The following is a 23,380-nucleotide window of genomic DNA, read 5'->3' as shown; positions in this document are numbered from 1 at the left end:
GCCGGGCCCTTCGACACCCGCACCCTCGTCTTTCTTTCTTAAAGGGAGAAATACAGTTGTTTGAAGTGGCCCTGCAGGCGGGGGCTGGCGAGGGCTGGGGGTGGTGGCAGCGACAGTTCAGTGATTCATCTGTGATTAGTTAGAATTAAAGGAGACTCCGTACACCGAGGCTGAATGATTAAAATAAAGAGCATTACGTTGAGGGGGCTTTCTTGAGCCGGCTTGAAAGCGAAATCAGAGCCATTTCCTCACTCTTTCTAATCCTTGATGAGCACAGAAATGCAGACTTGCACCGTCAAATAGATGGAAGAAAAAGTACCGGATTTCATTAGGAAAAGAAATAGACCCCTTTTTGAGTTGGCGATTATAAAATGAAGCCCCCTTTCATGGATGGAATTCCTAATTTAGACACTTATTGTCACATTGGCTCTCAACGCCTACACTCTATCCTGAAGAACACTGCGCAGACCTGCATTGCCTGCAAAGTGCTACAGCAAAAAAAAAAAAAAAAAAAAGAGAAAAAAAAAAAAGGAAAATTCCTTCCAGAATTTCCTATAACTTTCCCTATTTTTTAACCTTTACATGCTCATTGGCTTCATTTTCTCAAGAAGAAAATACATTATTCATTGAACTGTATGTTTGAATTAGGAAAACACTGTTTTGATAGTCCCCGCAATTCTGATGTTATTTTAAACTGCTGCTATATGGAGATTTTAGAGTTGGGGTTGTTTTTGCTTATATCAAAACTTAGAATTTGTATTATGAACTGGGGAATGCAGATCTGTCTTCAGGGACTTAAGTCACTGGATTTTGTGTGCATGCGTTGGTGTATGTTATGCAACGGGAAGGAAGAGGGTTTCTATCCTTTGGTTCAGAGAGGACCCAGGCAAAGACATGAAAACTCTTAATTATCTATATGTCTGTGTGTCTGTCTCTGTTTACAGAACAGTGGAAGAGACTGCAGCCTAAAGACTTTTAAAATTAACTTGGCATCACTTAGCTCAAAAGCTAAGAAAAAAAAAAAAAAAAAAGCAGTGTCATTTATTCTAAGAAATAACTTCTTAAAGGTTACAGCTGAAAAATATTCAAGTTACTTTTGGATGACAACTTACAGAGGTAAATATAACCAAGGATTACTGTATTATGCAAGGCCAGGTTAAAAAAATAGAGAAAAAAAGGAGCTTTGAAGCTGTTATTGGAGAGGGAACAATTCAATAGTTGAAATCGGCTAGGAAAGACAAAGCTAATATCTTTTATGTACCATGTGTAAATCTTAAATACCAGTAGATAACTCTAGATAAAATAGCCCTATTAAAAAAAAAATAAAGCTGAAACCAACTCAGTTACTGTGGTTCTGGGATTTTTCACGGACATCGCCTTTGGATACAGATATTAATATAGTGGTCTACTTTATATATCCCAAGAGGACATGTCACATTGAAATGACTGCCTTCTCAATGATAATGTCCAAAAGCAGGTCTTCCCTATGTATCTGCCCTTTCTTGGATGATGGTTTACAAATTCTGTTAATCCACACGAATACCTGTATTTTTGCACAGGAATTTCCCACCAGTTCACCCAGTGGCCCCTGCGAAGACGATTTGGGTGATGATGTTTCAGCTGCAACAAATTATCATTTGTGCTTTTAAAATTGAGGCTATCATGGATCATAATTGCTTTTCACATTTAAAAGAAAAAAAATAATATGCCGATAGCTGTTCTCCGATTATCAGATTAGATTTTGTGTGGTGTTGTTTACTGCAGGCAGAGGGCTAAGGGGGGAGAAAAGGTTTGTATAGGCTGCTTAAAAATATCTCAAAAATTAACATTTAGGCTGTTACATTAAAAAAACAAAAATTTCCTCTTCTTTCAATAGAATCACCACGCACTTGAAGGAAATCTTGGTAGATAAATTAAGAGCATTCCTATTAATAATCTATTGAATATTATTCTTATATTGAATGTAGGGAATTTGGCCACTGTGAATGACCACGTGAGGGCGCTGTTCACACAGCAACAGATAATTTTCGTGCGTTATAAAATAAAAATTACCTGCCCTTCTTTTAAAAAGGGTTTTTTACTGAAATCTTGAAAACAGCTGGCTGTGATATTGAAAGGAGTTTCTTTTTTTCGATGCGCGTAGACTCCTACTTGCATTTTTCTTTCATTGCCATCTTTACAGGCCAAATGACATAGGATGAAGGCTGTTCGTAACCTGCTGATTTATATATTTTCCACCTATCTCCTGGTTATGTTTGGATTTAATGCTGCCCAAGACTTCTGGTGTTCAACTTTGGTGAAAGGAGTCATTTATGGATCGTATTCTGTAAGTGAAATGTTTCCCAAAAACTTTACAAACTGCACTTGGACGCTGGAAAATCCAGATCCAACCAAATATAGCATTTACCTGAAATTTTCCAAAAAGGACCTTAGCTGCTCTAACTTTTCCCTCTTGGCTTATCAGTTTGATCATTTTTCCCATGAAAAAATCAAGGATCTTTTAAGAAAGAATCATTCTATAATGCAACTCTGCGAATCCAAGAATGCTTTCGTTTTTCTACAGTATGATAAAAATTTTATTCAAATACGTCGGGTCTTTCCAACCGATTTCCCAGGATTACAGAAAAAAGGGCAAGAAGATCAGAAATCTTTTTTTGAGTTTTTGGTATTGAACAAGGTGAGCCCAAGCCAGTTTGGTTGCCATGTATTATGCACTTGGTTGGAGAGCTGCTTGAAATCAGAAAATGGGAGAACAGAGACCTGCGGGATCATGTATACAAAATGCACCTGCCCTCAGCACTTGGGAGAGTGGGGAATCGACGACCAGTCGCTGGTTTTGTTAAATAACGTGGTGTTACCCCTGAATGAGCAGACCGAGGGCTGCCTGACCCAAGAGCTGCAGACCACCCAGGTCTGCAATCTTACCAGGGAGGCCAAGCGACCGCCCAAAGAAGGTAAGCGCCGGCCGAGAGGGGGAGCTGGGCGGGGAGTGGTGCCGGGGGATGGAGTTAAAACGTGCTGTGTCACACACCGGCCCAACCCTTGCCCCTTTCCTCTGTCACCCTTGGATTGATTTGACTTGTGATCTTCCTAAAGCTAGTTTTACGTTTCAAGATTTGAGAGATGGGGCGGGGAGGATGGGATAGCGCTCAGCAACCTGACGCCCGGTGCGAGTGGCATGTTCAGGGGAAATGAGATGCTAAAACGTGGAGCCAGTTTGCGCTGGAAGTCGGTGAGGAGGGATGGGTGGGGGGCGCTTTATTAGGCTGCAGCCCCTCTGGGAGACGGACACACACACACACACACACACACACACACACACACACCTGTGAATGGATCTGTAGACTTCTCCCTTCACCTCCGGCCCACCCTCCCTTCCGTGACCCCTTTCCAGGTTGGAACTTGGGGCTTCGTGACCGAAAGGTGACACAAACTCAGTGGCAAGTCTGTGTGGACCAAATGACTTGGCGACACAGGAGGGCGAGGGTGCCCCTCCTCCCCAGGCCTGGGAAGGAGCCCACGTGCCGGGTTTTTCGTCGAGGGAAGCTCACTGGGGGTGCAGACTCGGGTCTCCGGGCAGTGAAGTCACGTGGCAGGGGGAGGGGGCGGAATTAACACAGGCGGGTCCTGCAAGACCTGGTATCCCGTTCGCGGGTACCCACGAGGAACGGGAGCTCCTCAGAGCCGAGCTAGATGCAAAAACAGTGCAACAGGAAGGAGAGATGCAGAGGAAGGAGAGAAAGTACAGGAGTGATTTACAGCTTTCACCCAGACGCTGGAGGGGAAGCTGCTCCGGGATCTGAGACAGTGGATTATGTTTAATAAGGCAAAAAAGCTGACACATTTTGAGAGAAAATGACTTTCCGGTTTGGAAGGTTAGGGCATGCGTTCCATTCGTTTGAGGGCACTGCTGGTACATAGTCGCTTCTGCTCCCCAGCCCTGCACCCAGAGAGTGTGTTGAATTTTTATGCAGGAAGTGTTTTCCGATCGCCACAAAGATCCCTGTCTGTGGAAAGGCACAGCCAAGCTCCAGTCCCTCTTTCCTCCCCTCTCCCAACAGAAGTTGTCTTTGTGGCCAATATAAAATTGACACGTTGTTGGAGAATTTTCTTTAAGGGTAGCCAAGGTTTTGAAAGGGGCAGGGGGTGGGGAAAGAGAGAGAAAAGGGCTTAACCAGCGAAAAGCGGTGATTTTTTCTTCTGAAAGCATTTTGGGGGATGGGAGTTACGGAAGAGCCATGGCACAAGGGGCAAAGAAGCCTTAGAAAATAAATGCAGACTAATGGCACTGGGAAAGGGGTGAAAAACCTTTAAGATTTCTACAGGTCAGTGTCTCCCTAACAGCTGTGACTGAAGAAAGCAAAGTGGTTTTAAATTACAGGAGTTCTTTTCTCCAGTATAAATCCCAGAGAAGCACTTGCAACTGCAGGGATGGTATTTAACACCATTTAAAACCAATTAATGTCCCCTAGAATGAGAAGCTACAGTACGCCAAAGCTGGCTAATAAGACAATTAACACCAGAAACTAGTTTTTGCTCGTTTGTTTTATTGCTGTTCCAATAAAATTGAGAAAATCTGTATCTTCAGTAGTTAAAATTTTATCATCAAATTGACTGCAGATGACAGTGGAAAGAGAATCCAGGTGTACAACCCTTTTTTGTGAATGGTGACAAGTGACAAAAAACAAAGTCGTGTGCACACTGAGCATGATTTTCAGAGATTTTGCTGGTCATGATCATGAGGTGTGGGTTAGGACAATGCTGGAATTTATAGAATTTGGACTAGATGGCCATTCGTTTTAGTATACGACGAAGAATAAGAGTGATTTTAGACATTAGATGTTTAAATCATGGGGGAGAACGTACATTTCTTTTGGCTAATTAGCTGGCGAAATGAGAACGAAATACCTCCACAGACCATTCAAAGATTGTATTAAAATTGTTAGCACGTTAATAGAACTGACAAGGAAAAGTTTATGTAATGGGGAAGAATATATGCTGTATCAGTAAAATTGCACAGCCTATAGTCTCTGTATTCTAAATGTGTGCTCTTGAATTGTTTAGGTGTTCTGAGTCAGAAAGGTAACGATAAGTAATTCCTGATGACATAATCGTAGCTGATGCATTTATAAGTAAGTCTTATAAAATATGTGTATAGCACTCTTTACCTCATTCAAAGAAGACCTTTTAGGCTAAGCTGCATTGTAGGAAAGGACTGTGAAAATCTGCAGATGCATAACTTAGTCAAATTTATGCAAAGTACATTAAATCTTAAATAGTTGATATAAATGATATGTAAAATCTTATGAAAGAATTATTTAATACTATTTCAAGTACACTACCACGTAATGATATTCACAGGGCTTGAGGGCTATATGTAATAATTACATATAGTTGTGCTACTCATATCTAATTTTATTACAAAATGTCTACTTTATTTGGTTTACATGTAATCCCAACTTCTAAAATGGGGTTTTAAAAATTCCACTTATATTTTATAGTACTTTATGATTTCTATTTTCTATGAAAAATAAACCATCCTGTAAATCATCAGGGGAATATATACAAAATTATTCTCCATGGTTTTTGACTCCCATTTTATTCACTGTAATAAGTACTGACTCAGAAGCCTAGAGTAGAAATATTTTGATGCTTATTATATCATAGAGGTGGCACAAAGTTGACAGAAGGGTCTTTACACTCAGTAAACACAGCTTCAGAATTTTTTTACGTGATGCTGTTAGTGATGGCAAAGGTATACTAAATACTGAATATTTTGGAATATGTGTCCACTGGAATTATCATATTTAGTTAGTATTTGAGGCAACTATGGGCTCCCAGCAATGGGATATTGATAGGATTTCTACTAAGATATTTGTTAATAATACATTCATGTACTTAAGAATTTCATAGCCAGAAAATAATAAGATGACTGTCACTGTTTGAAGTGACAACACCAACAATGACAAATTTTATCTTGAATACATTATAAAAGTAAATTACTGAATGATGCTTCATTAAAGTGTGAGATTTTAGTGTATTTCAGTGTCTTCCTATTTAAGATTGTATTTGACATATTTGAGGGTGCCATGTGATTATAGAAACTTTGTTGTCATTTCCCAATTTTTACGTGAAGTTTTGAAAACCAAGTAAATCAACAAAGTGAAGCCTTTTAAAAATAATGTTGTCTTATTTCAGGCAGTTGTTTTAAAAAAGCTGTCTACATACAGTGTATATAACCATTTTTAAAAGAAAACTCCAATAACGTTGCTATTTACCTGGTTTTCAGATATGAGTATGGGGCAAGACTGACCTTGATTCATGAGGTCTTTAATATGTTTTATAGGACTCTTACCAAAGATGATTCTGGACTATATAGCTAAAATATAAAAGGTGATGTATGATCTTATTTCTTCATACTTCACTTGAAATAAGTAATTTAAACAGTTTGGAGAGAAAAATTCCACACCAGCATATCTAAATCACATAATAAGCCTTAATGGAACCTTTGTTTCCTGCTTACATCAATGGAGCTACTTATGTGAAGGGAGATTGGGATCCCTGTATAGATTCCAGGAAATCTGAACACACACACTTATTTGTCTTTTCATTCTGCCTCTGCTAATCCTTGGTAATCACCCGCCCAAGGGAAGTCTCATCATGTGCCTGTGTGAAATCTAGCCTGTGTTTGTGTGTGCATTTGCATGTCTAGAGCAATTTGTGTGTTTCATTTTGAGTGTTTTCATTTCTTTCTACCTTGGCTGTTTTTGTCCTCAGTACTGCTTCAGCCACCTTTCCCCTTCCTCTTTACCCTCCTTTGATCTTACTTCCTTTGTAAATGCGGTGATCCCACACTCTTTATCAGAATGTAGAAAGATCTACTGAGTATGTTGTATGTGACAGTTTGCCCTGCCCCTTGCCTGGACCCACAGCCCTTTGAACATACTGTGCTTCTGTTCTAGCGCATATTTCCATTTCTCTTTCCATCTTCCTCGACTAGTCTTGCGAGTTCTTCAAGTGCACAGACTTGGTCTTCCAGTAGTCTAGCACAGTCTAAACAGACCTTCAATAAATATTGGTTGAAACGAATGTTAAATGAACAAAACAAAACAACTCAATAGGAAAGATAGCAATAAATTGAGACGGCTACCATTTATAGCATTTCCAGTTCCATTAATGTATTATTTATATAACAATACCTTATCTCAAGGTATTGTCTAATAACATTTTTAAAAGAACAAGAAGAATGGAGTCATTGAGAAATAGTCTTAATTACCTATGTGTTTATTTTAATAGATTAGATTAATGATAAATAAAACTTTCTATACACAGCTGTCTGCAAAAACAGGGGTAAGAAAATTTGCCAGATTTCTGTCTGTTTAATTGCCTTCATTTCCATCGACATTTCTTTCTTCTGGTTCTAGCATTACTTCTCCAGAAATGACATTTCCCAAATCTTTTCTTCCACAGTTTGAAGAGAAACGTATGCAAACTCTTTCCGAGAAAGAGGAAGAATACTTGCAGGTCGAGTTCAGTGCTTCTGTTACCTACTCCTTTTACTTATGTTGTAATCTATACATATAATAATAGTATAATATTACTAAAATTGTAGGCCTGGCCAAGTAAGATGCCCTAATTTTTACTTTTGCCATTGTAGAATTTTGTCAAACAGTTTAGGAAGTGACTCAGATATATAGTATTAATAAAAATTCCATCATATGGCAACATTCTTTTCATAGACAGTAAATTAAAATAGTAACAAGAAAATGTTTGTGTATGCACAGTGTGTCAGGCAGGTTTTGTTACTGAGTCCAGGCTTTCTCTGCTTGCTGCATGACAGGGCAATAAATCGGAGACGAGGTGTTGAGACAAGGAATATGACTTTATTCGGAAAGCCGACAGACCAAGAAGATGGCAGACTAAAGTCTCAAAATAACCACCTTATTGGGGTTTGGATGCCAGTTTCTTTTATAGCACAGAGAGGGGGAGGAGATGAGGAAGTAAAGTAAAAAGGCCATAAGTCTTGCAAATATCCCCTGGAATGGCCAGCCTCGAGGAGGGGATGTGTTAATTTCTTCTTGGGGGATGTGTTAATTTCTTCTTTCTTGCAGCCATCCACAGGTGGACAGGGTCAGGATGCTTCCCTGAACAAAGGCACTTTGGTTTCACATTCAGGCAGAGGGGCAGGGTTCCCCGAGGCAGGCCATTATGTATAGACGGTGTCCTTTTAGAGAACAAAAGCAGCAAAGGAAAGCCAAGGTTAAAGTAAAAGAAACAGATCCAACATGGAGTCAGATTTGGTTCTTCCCTGTTACAGTTGTAGTGGTGGCTGTAGATAAATGTGCCGTAGATTGGTTTTCTTCAAAATTGAGATGGGATTTTACTCTACTTAGAATCTAGCTTCATGCATTCCTACACTTCATTTCCTAATAGAAGTGATTTTATTGTTAAATGGAATACTTTTATAGAATATAGGTTTCTTTAGAGTCACTTTGATATGTATTTCCTGTAAGAGTCATCTGGCCCTTGGATCGAAAATCAATGTTTGTTCAAAAATCAGCCTTTCTTACTTTTTCAAAATACCATGAGCTGGGTTTAAAGATTCTGAACAGAGAGAGCCAGTTTTAAACCTGTATGTCCACCTCAGAACTGTGTTCTGCTGTGTCAACTACTTCCCTTCTTGGGTTGCTAGTAATGCTTATTCCTCAGGGTACAGAAGAACAGGATATGCCATTATGTAGTAATAAAAACAAAATGAATAAGATTAATGGCTTGGAATATTTTAGTTGCTGTCAGCCTTGTGGAAATGTCTTACTAATTCAGTTAACTAATACAAATCAGAGAGGTGTGTTCAGTGTTTCTAACTGTGGTCACTTCATTGAAATGAAAGGTGTATTTTGGTGTAAGATGCACTTGGGCCCTGAGAGTGACTCAGCCACCTTGTAGCATCTTTGACAAGAGACTGTGCTTACTGAGCTTGACTCAGCAATCTATACTGTAGTGGCGTGTTGTATTAAATGAGATTGCACATGAAAGACACTTAGTCAAATGCTCAAGTTATATTAGGCCCTCAATTCAGTTTTTGAAACCTCCTTTTTATTATCTTTTAGCTACAAATGATGGAGGATTGATAATATAATGAAGTAGGTTGCCATTTAATTATTTGAACTTTTTTGGGAATTTAGGGCATTAAACAAAGGGTCATTAAACATCTTGAAGTTATGTCTGTTTTGTATTATCTAAAGAAAAGGTCCCGGGCTTCCCTGGTGGCGCAGTGGTTGAGAGTCCGCAGTGGTTGAGAGTCCCCCCCCCCCCGATGTGGGGGACACGGGTTTGTGTCCTGGTCCGGAAGATACCACATGCCGCGGAGCGGCTGGGCCCGTGAGCCATGGCCGCTGAGCCTGCGCATCCGGAGCCTGTGCTCCGCAACGGGAGAGGCCACGGCAGTGAGAGGCCAGCGTACCGCAAAAAAAAAAAAAAAGAAAAAAAGAAAAGGTCCCATTTCAATACCTTTGTGCTGATGGTGGCATGACTAATACATCAAATAGACCAAGCTAGTGCTGCGAGACATCCCAGGGCTAGGAAGCTGTCCTTTGGATATCATTGCTGATCCTTTGTAAAGTCTGTAAAATTTAAATGTAAATTGAACAGTTTCCAAGTATTTTACTCTGCTGCATTATGCAAAGTTAAGTTCATGTTTTGAGATCTGTTTTGTAAAGGAATTATCTTGAAACATTAAGCCTGTATTAAATCATTTGGAAAAAAGTAGAACTTTTTTTGGCATTTTTTTTTTTTTCACTGAATTATGATCAGTTGTTATAGGCCAATGAGCCCTAAGAGTCCCCCAAAGGCTTGCATATTCAGGTATTGAAAAGAAGATTTAAAAATTTTGTTACTACTCATTTGCAGCTTCTGATATTTTCTTAAAGCAGAATTACGGAATGCCATCTATAAGACTCCATAAAATGCTAACTGTTCTATGTTCAATTAAATGCTAAATGCTGTATGTTCAATTATCTTTCAACTGTCATTCAGGAATTTTGCTCACATGCAGAGAACGACCAGCTACATATCTGATAAAGGTTAATAATAATTAACCTTTATAATAATAAGTAATATATTATTTATTATTATAAATATATTTATAATATAAATAGAAAAGTAATATATTTATTATATAAGTATTTTTATTATAGATATATTTATATGTAATAAATAATAATAAGTAATATATTTCTAATTTGCAAAGAAAGTGCCATTAAGGAACAAATGCATAGTAAATACATTAGTATTTACTAATGTATTTGAGAACTATTTCTCTCAAAACTAATTCCCTGAATAGGTGTCTTTTCTGAAATCAGACATGTTTGCTGATGTGCATTTTCACATTTTCCTCATAACCAATCCCTTACGACAGCGGTCCCCAACCTTGTTGGCACCAGGGACAGGTTTCGTGGCAGTCTTTCCACGGTCGGGGCTGGGGGAAGGTATGGTTCAGGCAGTAATGCAAGCGATGGGGTTCGCTCGCTGGCCGGCCACTCACCTCCTGCTGTGCGGCCCACTAACTAACAGGCCTCTGACCGGCACCTGTCCTCGGCCCGGGCGTTGGGGACCCCTGCCTATGACACATTCCTTATGATTGGAACATGTTGTAAAATACGAAGGCCAAATGGTTACTCTTTGGTTTCTGCCATGTTAAGTGAACTAATTTAGCTGCTAACCGAATCTTGGCTATTATAGTCTCAAATTATTTGTTCTAGATAACAAGTTTCTTTGGAGACAGAGTTGTTTGGGAAACCTGAGCAAATGGGTGCATGGATAAGACATTGGAACACTGATGGAACCAGATTACAATGTTGAGAATGCAATTTACATGCACTTAAACATAATCCAAAGCATTAAAACAGTTGTGGAATCAACCAGAGAAAGTTACCTTGGTGAATTACTTTTTAGCAATAAATATGCTAAGGTGATCGAAATGTCACAGAAATATTTGCTCTCCTGGGTAGTTCATCTTGGGTGAATGGTTTAGAGTATTTATTTCATGACATTTCTACTGGTGTTCCTCCATTTTAAAATAATGTTTAAACATTTGATAAAATTTAAAAATTTATTTAAAAATTAAGTTCTATGCTTGCATATATAAATAAGGATAATTTGTTCTCTAATAAACTATTTTTAAAGAGAAGCTTCATCTACATATCGCTCTTAAGAAAATAAAGACGTAAAGTGGTTTAGTAAACGTTTTATAAATTAAAAGAGTATAATGAAACCTGCCGTTGAGAAAGTGCTTTCCAGTTTACAAAGTCTGTGGCACAAATTGTTTTACTTAGGCAGTGACTGTGTGAGACACCTGTTATCAACATGGGCTGCTTATACCCTGAAGACCGACCATGGCTTTCCTTTCTTTAAAAATTTTAATACAAATTGGTTCAAATGAAAAACTACAGAATTTCAAAGCTGTGAGTTTTCTCACTCTTTCTGGAACACTTGAATCTGAATCACAAATTCTCAGATTCATAAGGGGCTTTAGGCATTAGCTTAGTCCAAATCTTACCTAATTAAAGGAATCCCAATCTGCAGATGTATCATGGGAACATTATTTCAGCTGAACATAAGTGTTCTTGGAGTTTATATTTAATGCCATTTCTATAATGTAAAAGAGACACAGTCATTTAGGATGGTGGGATAGTTCTAATTATTTTTAAAAAATTACCTGGTATCCAGCCAAGACAATAATCAGAGTATACTTTGCTAGACTACTGAATACAGACTAGTCTGTACAAATCAGAGCTTTCATTCATTAGATTTTTTTTTTGTCCTATATTATTTAAACAAATGTGATGCAGGTCTCAAAAACCGATTGATTTTCAGTCTAAGCTCATTAAATTTAAAGAGAAATGTGTTTCAAGTGCAGAGTCTGTCCAGATTTAGGAAAATGATTTATCAAGGTCTGTCTTGGATTTTCATTTCATTATTTCTCTAAGGCAATCTGTGTTTTAAAGAAATAACAGGTCACATTTTTTAGTTATCCCATGGTGCACTGAGAAATACTGCTGTAGGTTGGGGCAGTGAGGTCAGGGTCCCCTCCCTGTACTGAAGGTCACGGCTCCTGTGGGGTGTCCTTCCCCTGGGCTCTCTGGAGACCCCTCTCTCCTCTCACTCCTGAGGCCTGCCTGCCCCCTGATTCTCACCCCAGGACTGTACTCTTGTCTCCTTGGTTTCTCCAGCCTCTATCCATGCCTTGTGCTCTTTTCAAATTACTGAACTTGAGGACACTGTCTGTTTCTTACTAGGATCCTGACTGTTACAGGGGTGTATGATTTTGGTGGTGAGGTGATTTCTAATTACTTTGGGATTGGTCTGAAATCAGCATTTTAAGTTTTGATCTTTTGATCCTTCCTTTTAATGTGCTAAAGGTCTTATGTAATGATTAGCCCTTTTGGAGATTGGCATATGGGCCAGCCCTATTAAATAAATAAATACATAATCATAATTTAAAGAATTGAGTTAATAAAAGTGAAAACCAGTCAGTCATTTTTTAAAGCTCAGTTGATGTGGTATTTTTTATACTTGGTCCTAACTCAGGATCAATATGTGTTCATCTTCGTAACTCCATTGAGTTTAGGCCCTCCTCCAAGAGTTCTTCTATATTTACCTGTTGGTTCGTTGATTACTTAGCTTGTTTTAAAATCACATAACATGTATACATTCATATACATCTTCCATACAATTTTTCAGTGTTGATGTGACCGCAGAACATTTAAACTGGCCTGGGTATTCAAAGAAAGTTTTGTAAGTTGGTAGTTTCAAGGCTCGCATATAAAATGTAAAAAAATCCTGACAGATTACTATTTAGTTCTAATTTTATATTATTATAATAATGGAAATATAAAATGAAAACAGAATTTCAGTTGCTAATATAAGTATTATTTTGCCTGTTGATTTCACTATAACCCTGAAAGCAAAGACAAAAACAATGAAAAACCCAACAAGACTCACAAGGCATTTTTTCTTTCGTTTCATTGCAAAAAAAGAAACCAAGGCAGTTAAGTTTGCCCTTATAATTTCATTAAGAAAATTGCAATTTTTAACTCTTAACTGTGTTGGTCTTGAGGTGGCCCTTCATATCAAGGAGGTGTCCTGAGAGGCAAAAAGAAAAGTAACTTCAAAAAAACAAAGGGGCTAACCCTTTTTTTTTTTTTCTGACTTTCTGTTTTCTGAATAGGTGGTACATAACAAATATTTATTATACAGTGGATGCTTTTGGAAATATTTCTTCTAATGTTGGCTCATAATAATTGTAATGTGGAAAAGAGGGCACCTTGGGAAGACAGAAATCTGTTTACTTTATATAATCTTTCCACATAAATCTGGAAAATTTTCAAAGATCTGTTTCTGCACTGTAGGCTGAGAAATTCCAGTTTATTTTGGATTCCCAGAGAGGTCAGCTTCCTTTACAGAAATGTCAGCCTGTGGTCAGCTCTCTGGCTGGCCTTGGTTTTTGTAACTTAAGAGGGCAAACACTGTATATTTTTTAAGTGGTGCCTGAGAAATTAACCAAGTGCAGCTCTTCCATCTGAAGTAAATGCCAGGAAGAACTATTGTTCCATTTGTACAGCATAGAACTTTAATGCCTTCCTTAGCTTGTAATATATTAACAATCCATTTTCTTAAAAATGTATGGCTTCTTTCTGTTTAGTGGTTCTCCTGGAGTTTTCTGATGACTATATTTTGGTGTTCGGTTGGTGATGAAGGGCATAAATGAGTTCTAGGCAATAATGAATATTACATGTTCTTGCCACTGGTCTCTGCATCCTTAGGCCAGAGAAACCACAGAGGTGGAGCTGACTAGAAGTTAATCCACTAAGTAGCAAGAACTGATTAATGCAAAAGAAATAAGTACGTGTAGGATGTGAATTAATACAGCTTTTTTTTTTCCCCCTTAGCAGTGGAAACTCTTTTTCTAAATAAACGACAGTATATAAAAAAAAAAGATTTTTAAAAATAGAGCTGCGAGCTTCCTTGGTGGCGCAGTGGTTGAGAGTCCGCCTGCCGATGCAGGAGCCGCGGATTCGTTTCCCAGTCCGGGAGGATCCCACATGCCGCGGAGCGGCTGGGCCCGTGAGCCATGGCCGCTGAGCCTGCCTGTCCAGAGCCTGTGCTCCGCAACAGGAGAGGCCACAACAGTGAGAGGCCTGCGTACCGCAAAAACAAAAAACAAAACAAAACAAAAAAATAGAGCTGCTTTCGTTGAGGAGGCTCAGAGCCTAGCTTAAAGGGTCTCCAGAGGTGAGACTGCCCCCCTTCTCCTGTCTGTCAAACTTGTGGAATGAGAGACCTGTTCATGACCCATCCCTAGTGCCAGTCCTGTGAACCCTTCCCTCATGGTCTCTCTGGAGTCAGTTCGTCCTGGGGCTGCATGTAGGATTCCAGGATGAACACCCCAATTCTCCATCGTTCTGTCTCGTCATCTGTATTCCAAACTTCTTCCACCCGGAGTTCCCAAACCTGCAAATACGCTTATTCCGATCATACCTCTTGCTCACAGACTAGAGTTTACCTAGATAAAAATGAATATTGGTTTAGAATCCCTTTGGATCTTTAACTTTAATTGATAAAGTTAGAAGCCCTAACGTTAAATCTTTATAAATGTACTATATTTTGGTGGTGTTCATTCTGACTCTCTTCCTCAATGTTTTGTTAATCCCCAAACAGTTCAGTTGCAAAAGGTCAAACTTCTTGGAATAAACTAAAGTTATTAGGGCATGAGATTTATTTTGAGTTCCTTTGATTGTTCACACGTAATGGATATGCACAACTGAAGCAGGTTATTAAAACAACAACTGAAAGCATGTTAGCGTTGGCATTCCATAGACATGAGTGGATAGTTGAGGTGTTGTTAATGCTCTTCCAATAGTCCCAGCCTTCCACCATTCTGGGCACAGGTAGGGATTGTTTTCTGGACCAGTTGTGGTTGGATGGGGTCATGTGACCCGCTCTGGCCAATGAGTTGTGAACAGCAGTGGCACTCCTTACCTCTGAGCTGGGTCATTTCATTGCTGGAGTCAGACCACCAAGGTCTCTTGACCTCCGGCAGGGAGACCTGTGCCAGAGAGAAGGGCATCCTGTGTCAGCCTGCATCCTTGAATGTGTGAAAGGAGAGGAGCCCCCTCCCCATGCCCTTGCTGATCTGTGATGGTCCTGAAGACTGAGCCAGGAAGGACCTTTTCTGTTTTGAGACACTGGGGATTTGGAGTTTGTCTTTGTTCCTGCAGCCTAACCTAGCATATTCTAGCTGATACAGTGTCCAGTTAGGGAGGACTGGGGCACAGTGGTGCTAATGAGGGCGCTAAAAGGTGAAGAGTTACATTGGTGGTGTGTTCTGTAATTGAGCTGTGATGATGTGGTGACCAGACAGTCTGTGATGTTTTGCGGAGAGGAACTGACCTACCTGCATTTTCTACAATGTACTCTGGGGTAGCTGAATTTGCACTTATTGTTAGCAACACTCTGGACCTCATTTTAGGTAGTATTTATCAGTATTTACTTGTTTTAGCCTAATTAAAATTAATACTAAATTAACTACAATCAGTGTATGTTTAGATTACAAGAGACCATTCTTCTGACATATTTTTAAAGTTATTGGGTTTTTCTATATTTTCAACTCACCCAGATTAGAGAGGGTATCATGGTCTCTTGCCGAGTCATGATTGTCAAAGAACTAAGGTGGAAGGATTCATTTTGGCATGGCAGTTCTTGCTGAAAGGTAGAAACTTGTTCTGATCCCTGTCCTTGATCTTTCCTTCTTTTCTTTATCTTAATTCTTCCTTCCCTCCATCCCCCTCCTTCCCCTCTTCCTCTTTCTCCTTTCTTACTTGTTTTTTTTTTCAGATACATAGGCTATGATTTATATGTGTTTACCTAGATCTCATATTGCAATAATTTGTAGAGAATCTGTTATCAATATACATGTAGGTGTTTGTGGTAAACAAATATTTCTAGGGTAGTTCAAGGGGAGCTTATAATCACTGCTTCATTAATCTTAACAGTTTTCTATAGCGAGGTTAATTATGTAGTAATAATTAACCTCCCGTTTGAGTAGGTAGGCTTTGGCCACATTGAGAAGCCTTGTTCCTTTCCAGGAGAGGTGGGAGGGAACAGTGAGCTGATGTGAACCTTGAACACACCTCTGAGCGTTCCTTAGCAGGAGTGAATGTTGATGGTACATGGGCAAGTTTTGTTACACTGGGCTGAGCCTTGCATTATTTCCCTGCCTCTCCTGTTCTCAAGTTTGGATTATAATATGCTCATTAATTATAAGAGACACACTTCAGGATTCCAACAGGGCTATACAGAACATTGAGCAACTGAGAAATTAAAACAAAAATGAACACAAACACTTTCTCTTTTTTTTTTCATTTTATATCATGTTCTGAAGAAAATCCAGGTATGCATTGAATTGTCAGTTTCCTTCCCACGTGTTTTATATCTGATCTGTGGGACACACACATACCCAGTCACTTATGCATGAATCTGTGACATTAAATGCTCACAGGTATTACATGCAATATGATTTGAAAAGATGAACGTTTTTCAATAGTTTGAGAATATATTCGCTGCTAAACTGCATTAATTAACTAAATATTTAATAAGTATAAATCTACCTAGAGTGACTTATGAGAAGATCACAGGAATGATGAAGAATAAAGATACCGTTTGCAAGGGAAGCTTTAACATTTATATTGATATGTTTGAAAATGCTCTTGGAGTCCTTTTAACAGATACATTCAGAGCAGTATTCTGTGGATCTTCTTGGATATCAGAAATTAAAGTTTTACTTAGGATATAAGAGTAAATCATTTGCCAAGCAAGTTTCTAAAAGTTGAAAATAAATGTCAGTTCAAAAAAGTGAATAATTTAACTTTTCCATTTCTGAAAAATTCATATATATTATGTCATAACAAATTAACACTCTTTCAAATTCTTTTTTTTTTTTTTTTGCGGTACGTGGGCCTCTCACCATTGTGGCCTCTCCCGCTGCGGAGCACAGGCTCCGGACGCGCAGGCTCAGCGGCCACGGCTCACGGGCCCAACCGCTACGCGGCACGTGGGATTTTCGCGGACCGGGGCACGAAGTGCAGTCCCCTGCATTGGCAGGCAGACTCTCAACCACTGCGCCACTGGGGAAACCGTCACTTTCTCCATTTCTAGCAGAGAACATTATGCATCTCTCTAAACCTCGGTTTCTTGTCAGTGAAGAGGTGATTATTGTAGTGAGGTAATTGAGAGATTGAATGAGGTCATTAGTGTAAAAAGTTAACATGATTCTTGGACTGTGTAGTACAGGCTCAATAAATGTCACCTTTCAGTAATTGGATGATTCTGGAACCCTTTATTGCATGAGATTTCTTTAGGCAACAAATAAAATTTTGATTTGTAATAAAAAAGTAATCAATTTATTTAAATGACCTCAAAGAAAGTAAACTGCCTCCTGGGTCATGTAGTCTGGAGAAATGCACTGTATCTTTCATCCTTTCTTCCCTCTGAAGCCTCACATTCCTGAGAAAAACAGTCTGAGTTAAGGTGCCGTATCTGTTCTCCTTTCCTCCTCATTTCAGAAGTGAATCACTCTGTTCCCAACATCATCGTTTTTCTCTTAAAACAGACTAGCCAGTGATATTCACAGATTGTTTGGCAAAGGGTGATTGCCCCAAATGATGTTCTCCGGAAGACCTGGGGCCACTCTAATCAGAAAGCTGTGCTGATTGTATTTTGTCCACCTAAGCAACTTCATCTTCTGTGTATTTTCCTGAAAATATTTATGTCCCTTTGGGCTAGTCGTTTCTCCATAACATTATGGTTTTAAATGGAGTCACATTTTATTGGTTAAGACAAGTTAAAATCTATATCCTGATTTCTTAGGGTTGGTATACATGTTAAAATGAAGCAAACTGTTAACCTACATCTTGGCCTGCAACAAATCCCTTTTTCCTTCTGAGTAGAGTCAGATCTCCTGGAAAAATAACTTGCTTGCTGCCTGCTTGGTAACATTTATTCTAAGGCTTACTGTAAGAAAATATCAATCAAATATAAATCCATATAATATTTTTCAAAAGATCATCCTTTTTTACTTTGGCTTTTCTGAAACTTTTACTTTTGCCATTATAAACAAGAGAATTGGCAACATGGCTTTAGATTTTCTTTAATTCTCTAGAGTCCTTTGTATTTGGAAGAGCACTGAGAAGACTGAATAGCTGCCTTCTGGATGAGATGTGCCTTGACTTCAGGCAGGTCACATCATCCCTCAGAAAGAGTTTCAGTTAGCTCAGTTACAAAAATAAAATTGGGCATCTGAAGCTCATAGGATTGTATGGCAAGTAAAGCTGTACTATATATGAGAGCCATTAAGAAAATGAAGAGGGGCATCCAGAAATATTGTTATTATTGTCATTGACAGTATTAACTTGTAAATTTGATTAAGTCTTTTAGTTTAGTTCATTGGCAAGTGTGCATGTGAAATAATGGTCCTGTCCTGTGTTAATAAATATCACAGATTGTTGGTTGGATTGTTGGACTTGGCGTTTTTAGGTAAGACTGATCTGTCCCTAGGAAAACACTGTTCCTTTGTTGTTTTCTTTTTGCTTTTTCCTACGTCAGCAGAAGCTGTGACAGTTTGAGCTGCACATTCAAACCTTTTAGTCTGATTCCCAGCCCTGCCTTCTGCCAACTTTGTGACCTTAGGCAATTTGCTTCGTATCTGTGAATCACATTTTCTTTGTCTGTGAAAGGGAGATCACCTCTATGCCGTTGCTTTTTTTTTTTTCTAATGTAGTCTGTACAAAAACAATATTAAGATTAATGCATGAGAAATGCAGAAGTGGTCGGTTCTCTTAATGCAGTTTTTAAGTAATGGAACACTAAGTTTTTGGCTGCCCATAGTGAATTAAAGTATGACTTCAATTGTGTTCAGCTCTAGCTTTCCTCATCTGTAGATGAAGACCAGAAGTACAATGAATCACTGCATAACAAGCTTCCACTCCATGTCGGTCAGAGAAGCAGTTTGAAAATAAACACATCCTTTCTTCCCTTTTGTGTCTTGGGAAAGTCAAGACTTGGCATTGGAGGAGAATGAGTAGATGAACTCTTGCCCGAAATCTTATCCCAAGTGCCAAAAAACTGTGTGGGAGAAATTGTAATTTTACAGAACTACTTGTTTTCTCTAGGGGACAAAAGCTACATGTAAATAAGCAAGGGTTTCTCTACCCCATATCAAGTAATTAAAAATTAAACATATTAATGTTTAAGGAATACAAATTAGGTAAATTTTGCATCAGGGTAAATTTTGAAACAGACTAAAATATGGATACATGTGGATAGAGCTTCATAATTTCATGGAGTGTTGTTGTATCAGTCCTGAAAAGACTACAGTTTGGAATCTGTTCTTCTCTATAGGTCATAGGTGGGAATACTTCCGAGGTCAAATGTGATGTAGTAGCCAGACATGTAGTTGTTCTGATGGGATTATCCATCAAATTTAGTAGATAAAATGCATACCCGTTACTTTCTACTTAAAATAATTAGTTTTGGCAAACCTAATACTTGGTAAACAGTTTTTAAAAACAGTTGTGTGCTTTTGAACAAGTGTAGCAAACTTAATCGGTGAAACTATATTCAGATTTTTAAAATAAACCTTCCATAATTCAGGTTTAAGCCTAAGTATTTTGACTTCCAGCTTCCTACACCTTGGCATTGTACAACTTAACTGCCTAATGTCGTAAACTTTTCTGTTAACCTGACATCAGTGAGGACCGGATACTTTCGAGATCCATTTAATAGCAATTGACCATGCATAATGGATATTTTGAAGAGAATCCAAATGGAACAAAACAGACTACCCAGCTTATACTTTTTAAATGTATTTTTTGTAAATGTGTTTATTTGTGTTTATTTTCTAATCACAGTACTAATGAATACCTATCTGTGTGTCAGGTACAATTTTATATATGAACTCTTTTAATGTTGTAAGACTCCTCTGAGATGTTATTGTTATTATTTCCAGATGAGGTGTCTCAGACACAGCAGGGCTGAGTGACCTGCCAGAATGACACTGAGGAGGGACAGAACTGAAATTGAATTCTTCTCTTAATCTGTACAGTATACCTCTACTCTGTACACATGAATCCAGTCTAATATTTTGAATAATTGCAAAGGTGCTTAACTCTTGCTATCCTGTGGAACTATAAGATGTATTAAAAGAGTATCGCGTTTTATTTTAATCCCTCCAAAGTCCATTTCCTCCTGTGTTTGTTGTAGCCTCTGATCTGTTAATGCTCCTTCAGCCTTAAGACTTCCCCAAGCTGTAGCCTGTGTTAGAGCCTCACTAATAAAGGAGCTTTCTTCTTTAACCAAGTCCATTATTCACAGAACTCTTCAATCTCATTTCTCCCAGGAAACCTCAACTGATGAAAATAAGAGTATTGATTTTGACCTGCTCTGAGACATGCAATGCTTACGAAGTCCTTTCTACTCTTACACATACATTTTTGAGTTTTTATATTTGCAATTAATGTAAATGTTCATTGAGATATAAGTACAGTCTGTTTTAATAGTTTTCTATAAAATATGAATTTCTTAGGTTTCAAGAGTAAGGTTGGTAAAGGCTATGGTTTAATTGCTTGAACTTTACTTAGTACCATATTAACACAATGAGGTGCTTAATCTTTTCTGTAATTGTGATGGTAGAAGATCAAAATAAAATTAGAATGACAATTATCTTTTCTTGTATAAGTTAATGATTTTAAGTTGGGAAGATGCCATTTATATTAGACAAAAATAGGTTACAGTTAGATTAAGCGTCTTGAATACTAGAAAATACAGGATACTTATAAAAAGAAACAAAGTTGAAAAGTTCATTCCCTAGCTCAGAGAATATTTTATTTAATCTTTGTCTTTAAATTAATTTTGATATGTTCTTTTTAAATTCTCAACTTTTATATGCTTGGGCATTGAAAATGAATACTGTCTTACTGGGAAAAAGAATAAATCATGATCCATTCCGACTAAAATCATTCTTTGTGGAATTTTCTTAACTGATAACATTCAAATACTGAAAATCAAGCTGATGCCAACTTTTACTTCCGAATGATAGTGATTAAGTGTTTTGGGGTTGTAGGAGTTTCTTGAGAGGGAGTAATCAAAATAAAATTATTTTTCTTCATAAAAAGAACAGCTATTCCATTTATTCTAAGAAGGGGAATTCAGAGACTTTATGTAGGTAAATGTCATAAAGCAAAAAGAGGAAAAGAAAACAGAAAAATAATTTTCTGAAAAGTTCAGGTACCGCAGAAGATTTAAGGTTTATTTCCATTTTCTCTTCATTTATTTTATGTTTTCTTGAGTTTCTTTCACATTTATATGAGCTAGGAAGACATATTCCCCAATAACTTTTTATTCTGTGTTTCTTACTGAATTTTATAGATCTTACATTTTAATCAACATAAATATATCTTATATCCTGTCAGACCCAATACTAATTACTTTTATACTTCATTATTTCAAAAGGTATTGTATTTGAATTACTCCCAAATTCTTATATCATGCTAATTTTGTAGCAGGACTTTAGGTACATGGTTAAAAATATTCTAGCATTTGCATAATTTAGCAGGTTAAGAAAAATAATTTAGAAAAACATTTCGGTAATTTACTTGTTTTGAACATCTGGTTAACAGCTGGAGTAATGAGAGTTAAGGCAGCAGTAACCATCTTTTACACTGATCCCTGATGCACTCCCTAACACTAGGAAGGATTAACTACTATTAATTCTTGCTTTCTTTTGCTATAGGGGTTTACTTAAAAAGGGAAAAGAAGATTTGAGAATTCCAAACTGTAGAATGTCAGCTGAAATTTATATGAAAAATGGGAATAACACTGATTAAAATCAGATTCCAAATTCATTATCATAAACTGTAAAAAGAAAGCTAACTCTTAATAGTCGATACAGATAGTTAAGATAGTTAGAATTTCCTTGCAATGCAAATCAGCATACTTTAGGCAATAAACCACATTGCAGTAACAGCCCTATCATATTCAGCAGAACCTTAATGTTGAATTGGTTCGTAGATAAGGATTGAGCACACACCTTTGAAGATGTTTAATATATTTGTTAGGTTATAAATGTATGTACAATATGTGTAATATATAATAAGTACAGTATGTTTTAATACTGTAAGTTTTTACCTTTTCAAATAAATCTACTTTTGTATTAATCTATTTTCATTTAGTCTGGTGATAACTTTGGGATGCTTTCAGTTAGAAATGTTAAATGATCTTGATCGCATGCTCAGATCCCAGTGAAAAATGGTTAATTTTCTGATTCAATTTAAAAAAATGATCATTATACTCTTAGTTATTAGAAAACACCAGAAGTTGGTAGAATAAATTGTCCTTTCAATTTACTCAAAATCCCACAAACTGACACCCCTCCCTTTAAAAATTTTAATCCTGTATATCTAAATTTCTAGGCATAGTTAATAGAGTGAAAACAATTAGAGATAAAGTTGAAATTCTTATAAAGTAAACCGTAATGGATTTCTTTTAAAATGTCTCATCTCTAGCTAAATGCTTCAGTAGCACAGCAATAATTCCAGTTTTTAAGCTCTTGTCAAGGAATAGGATTTAGTTTTGCCAAGTGCTTCCTCTCTTTAGCAAAAGGTTTATTTAGTTCATGCCATGTTACAATGGTTGTAAATGGCATATATATATATATTTCATATGAGGTAAGCTGAATAGTTGAAAGAAAATCATGATTCTTGGTGTTTTCCTTCCCTGAGACCATTTTTGAAAAATAAAATTATATGAAGTTTATATATATCATAGTTCAAAATATGTAATTACTGGCATATACATAGTATCGCAGGGTGATGTAGTCAGCTGAATTGAATTATATACAAAGTATTTGTTTTGGAACTTTGCTTTCTAAGAAGTGTCTCTAGGTATGGTATCACCAGTGATGAGCCAGTAATGGCAAACAGGTATTAATTGCATATATTATGTTCTTGGCCTTGAAATCAGAGCCATGTAATAGAAATAGGGAATGCATTTAATACATATCCCAAATGAGAAGAGTATTTGAGATTTTTGCCATTATTGAAAAGAAGCAAACACTATAGAAGGTCAAAAAGAAAAGATCAATATGGCCCATGGCCATTGAGAATTAGATTGGATGTTCAAAGATTGGCAAGAATGTAATTGAGATGAAGGAAACAGCTTTAACAGAGATGGATACCAGGAGATGTTTACGCACTACTCTTCAGTGGTGTGGTTATTGGATTATAAGAGGTATGGGCGGGCTTCCCTGATGGCGCAGTGGTTGAGAGTC

General features: G+C 37.6%; 1 protein-coding gene across 2 annotated transcripts in view; it reads left to right on the top strand.

Moving 5' to 3' along the window:
* The window catches only part of ADGRB3 (adhesion G protein-coupled receptor B3), a 798,133-nt gene that overhangs the window by 898 nt on the left and 773,855 nt on the right, over positions 1-23,380 (top strand). Inside the window, exons 2-3 of one of the 2 annotated variants that reach the window (XM_027093283.1) lie at positions 945-1,116; positions 2,183-2,954. In XM_027093283.1, the coding sequence (XP_026949084.1) occupies positions 2,198-2,954 (757 nt within the window). In that variant the 5' untranslated portion in view covers positions 945-1,116; positions 2,183-2,197. The remainder of the gene's footprint in view (positions 1-944; positions 1,117-2,182; positions 2,955-23,380) is intronic. The other variant, XM_027093293.1, reaches the window with a different exon arrangement.

This window comes from Aethalodelphis obliquidens, unplaced genomic scaffold (genome assembly GCF_003676395.1).
Source record: "Aethalodelphis obliquidens isolate GAN/ISIS:26980383/991018 unplaced genomic scaffold, ASM367639v1 scaffold3, whole genome shotgun sequence".
NCBI classification, from domain to species: Eukaryota; Metazoa; Chordata; class Mammalia; order Artiodactyla; family Delphinidae; genus Aethalodelphis; species Aethalodelphis obliquidens.
The sequence above is the reverse complement of the archived record's forward strand: the minus strand, read 5'-3'. Positions and strand labels throughout refer to the sequence as shown.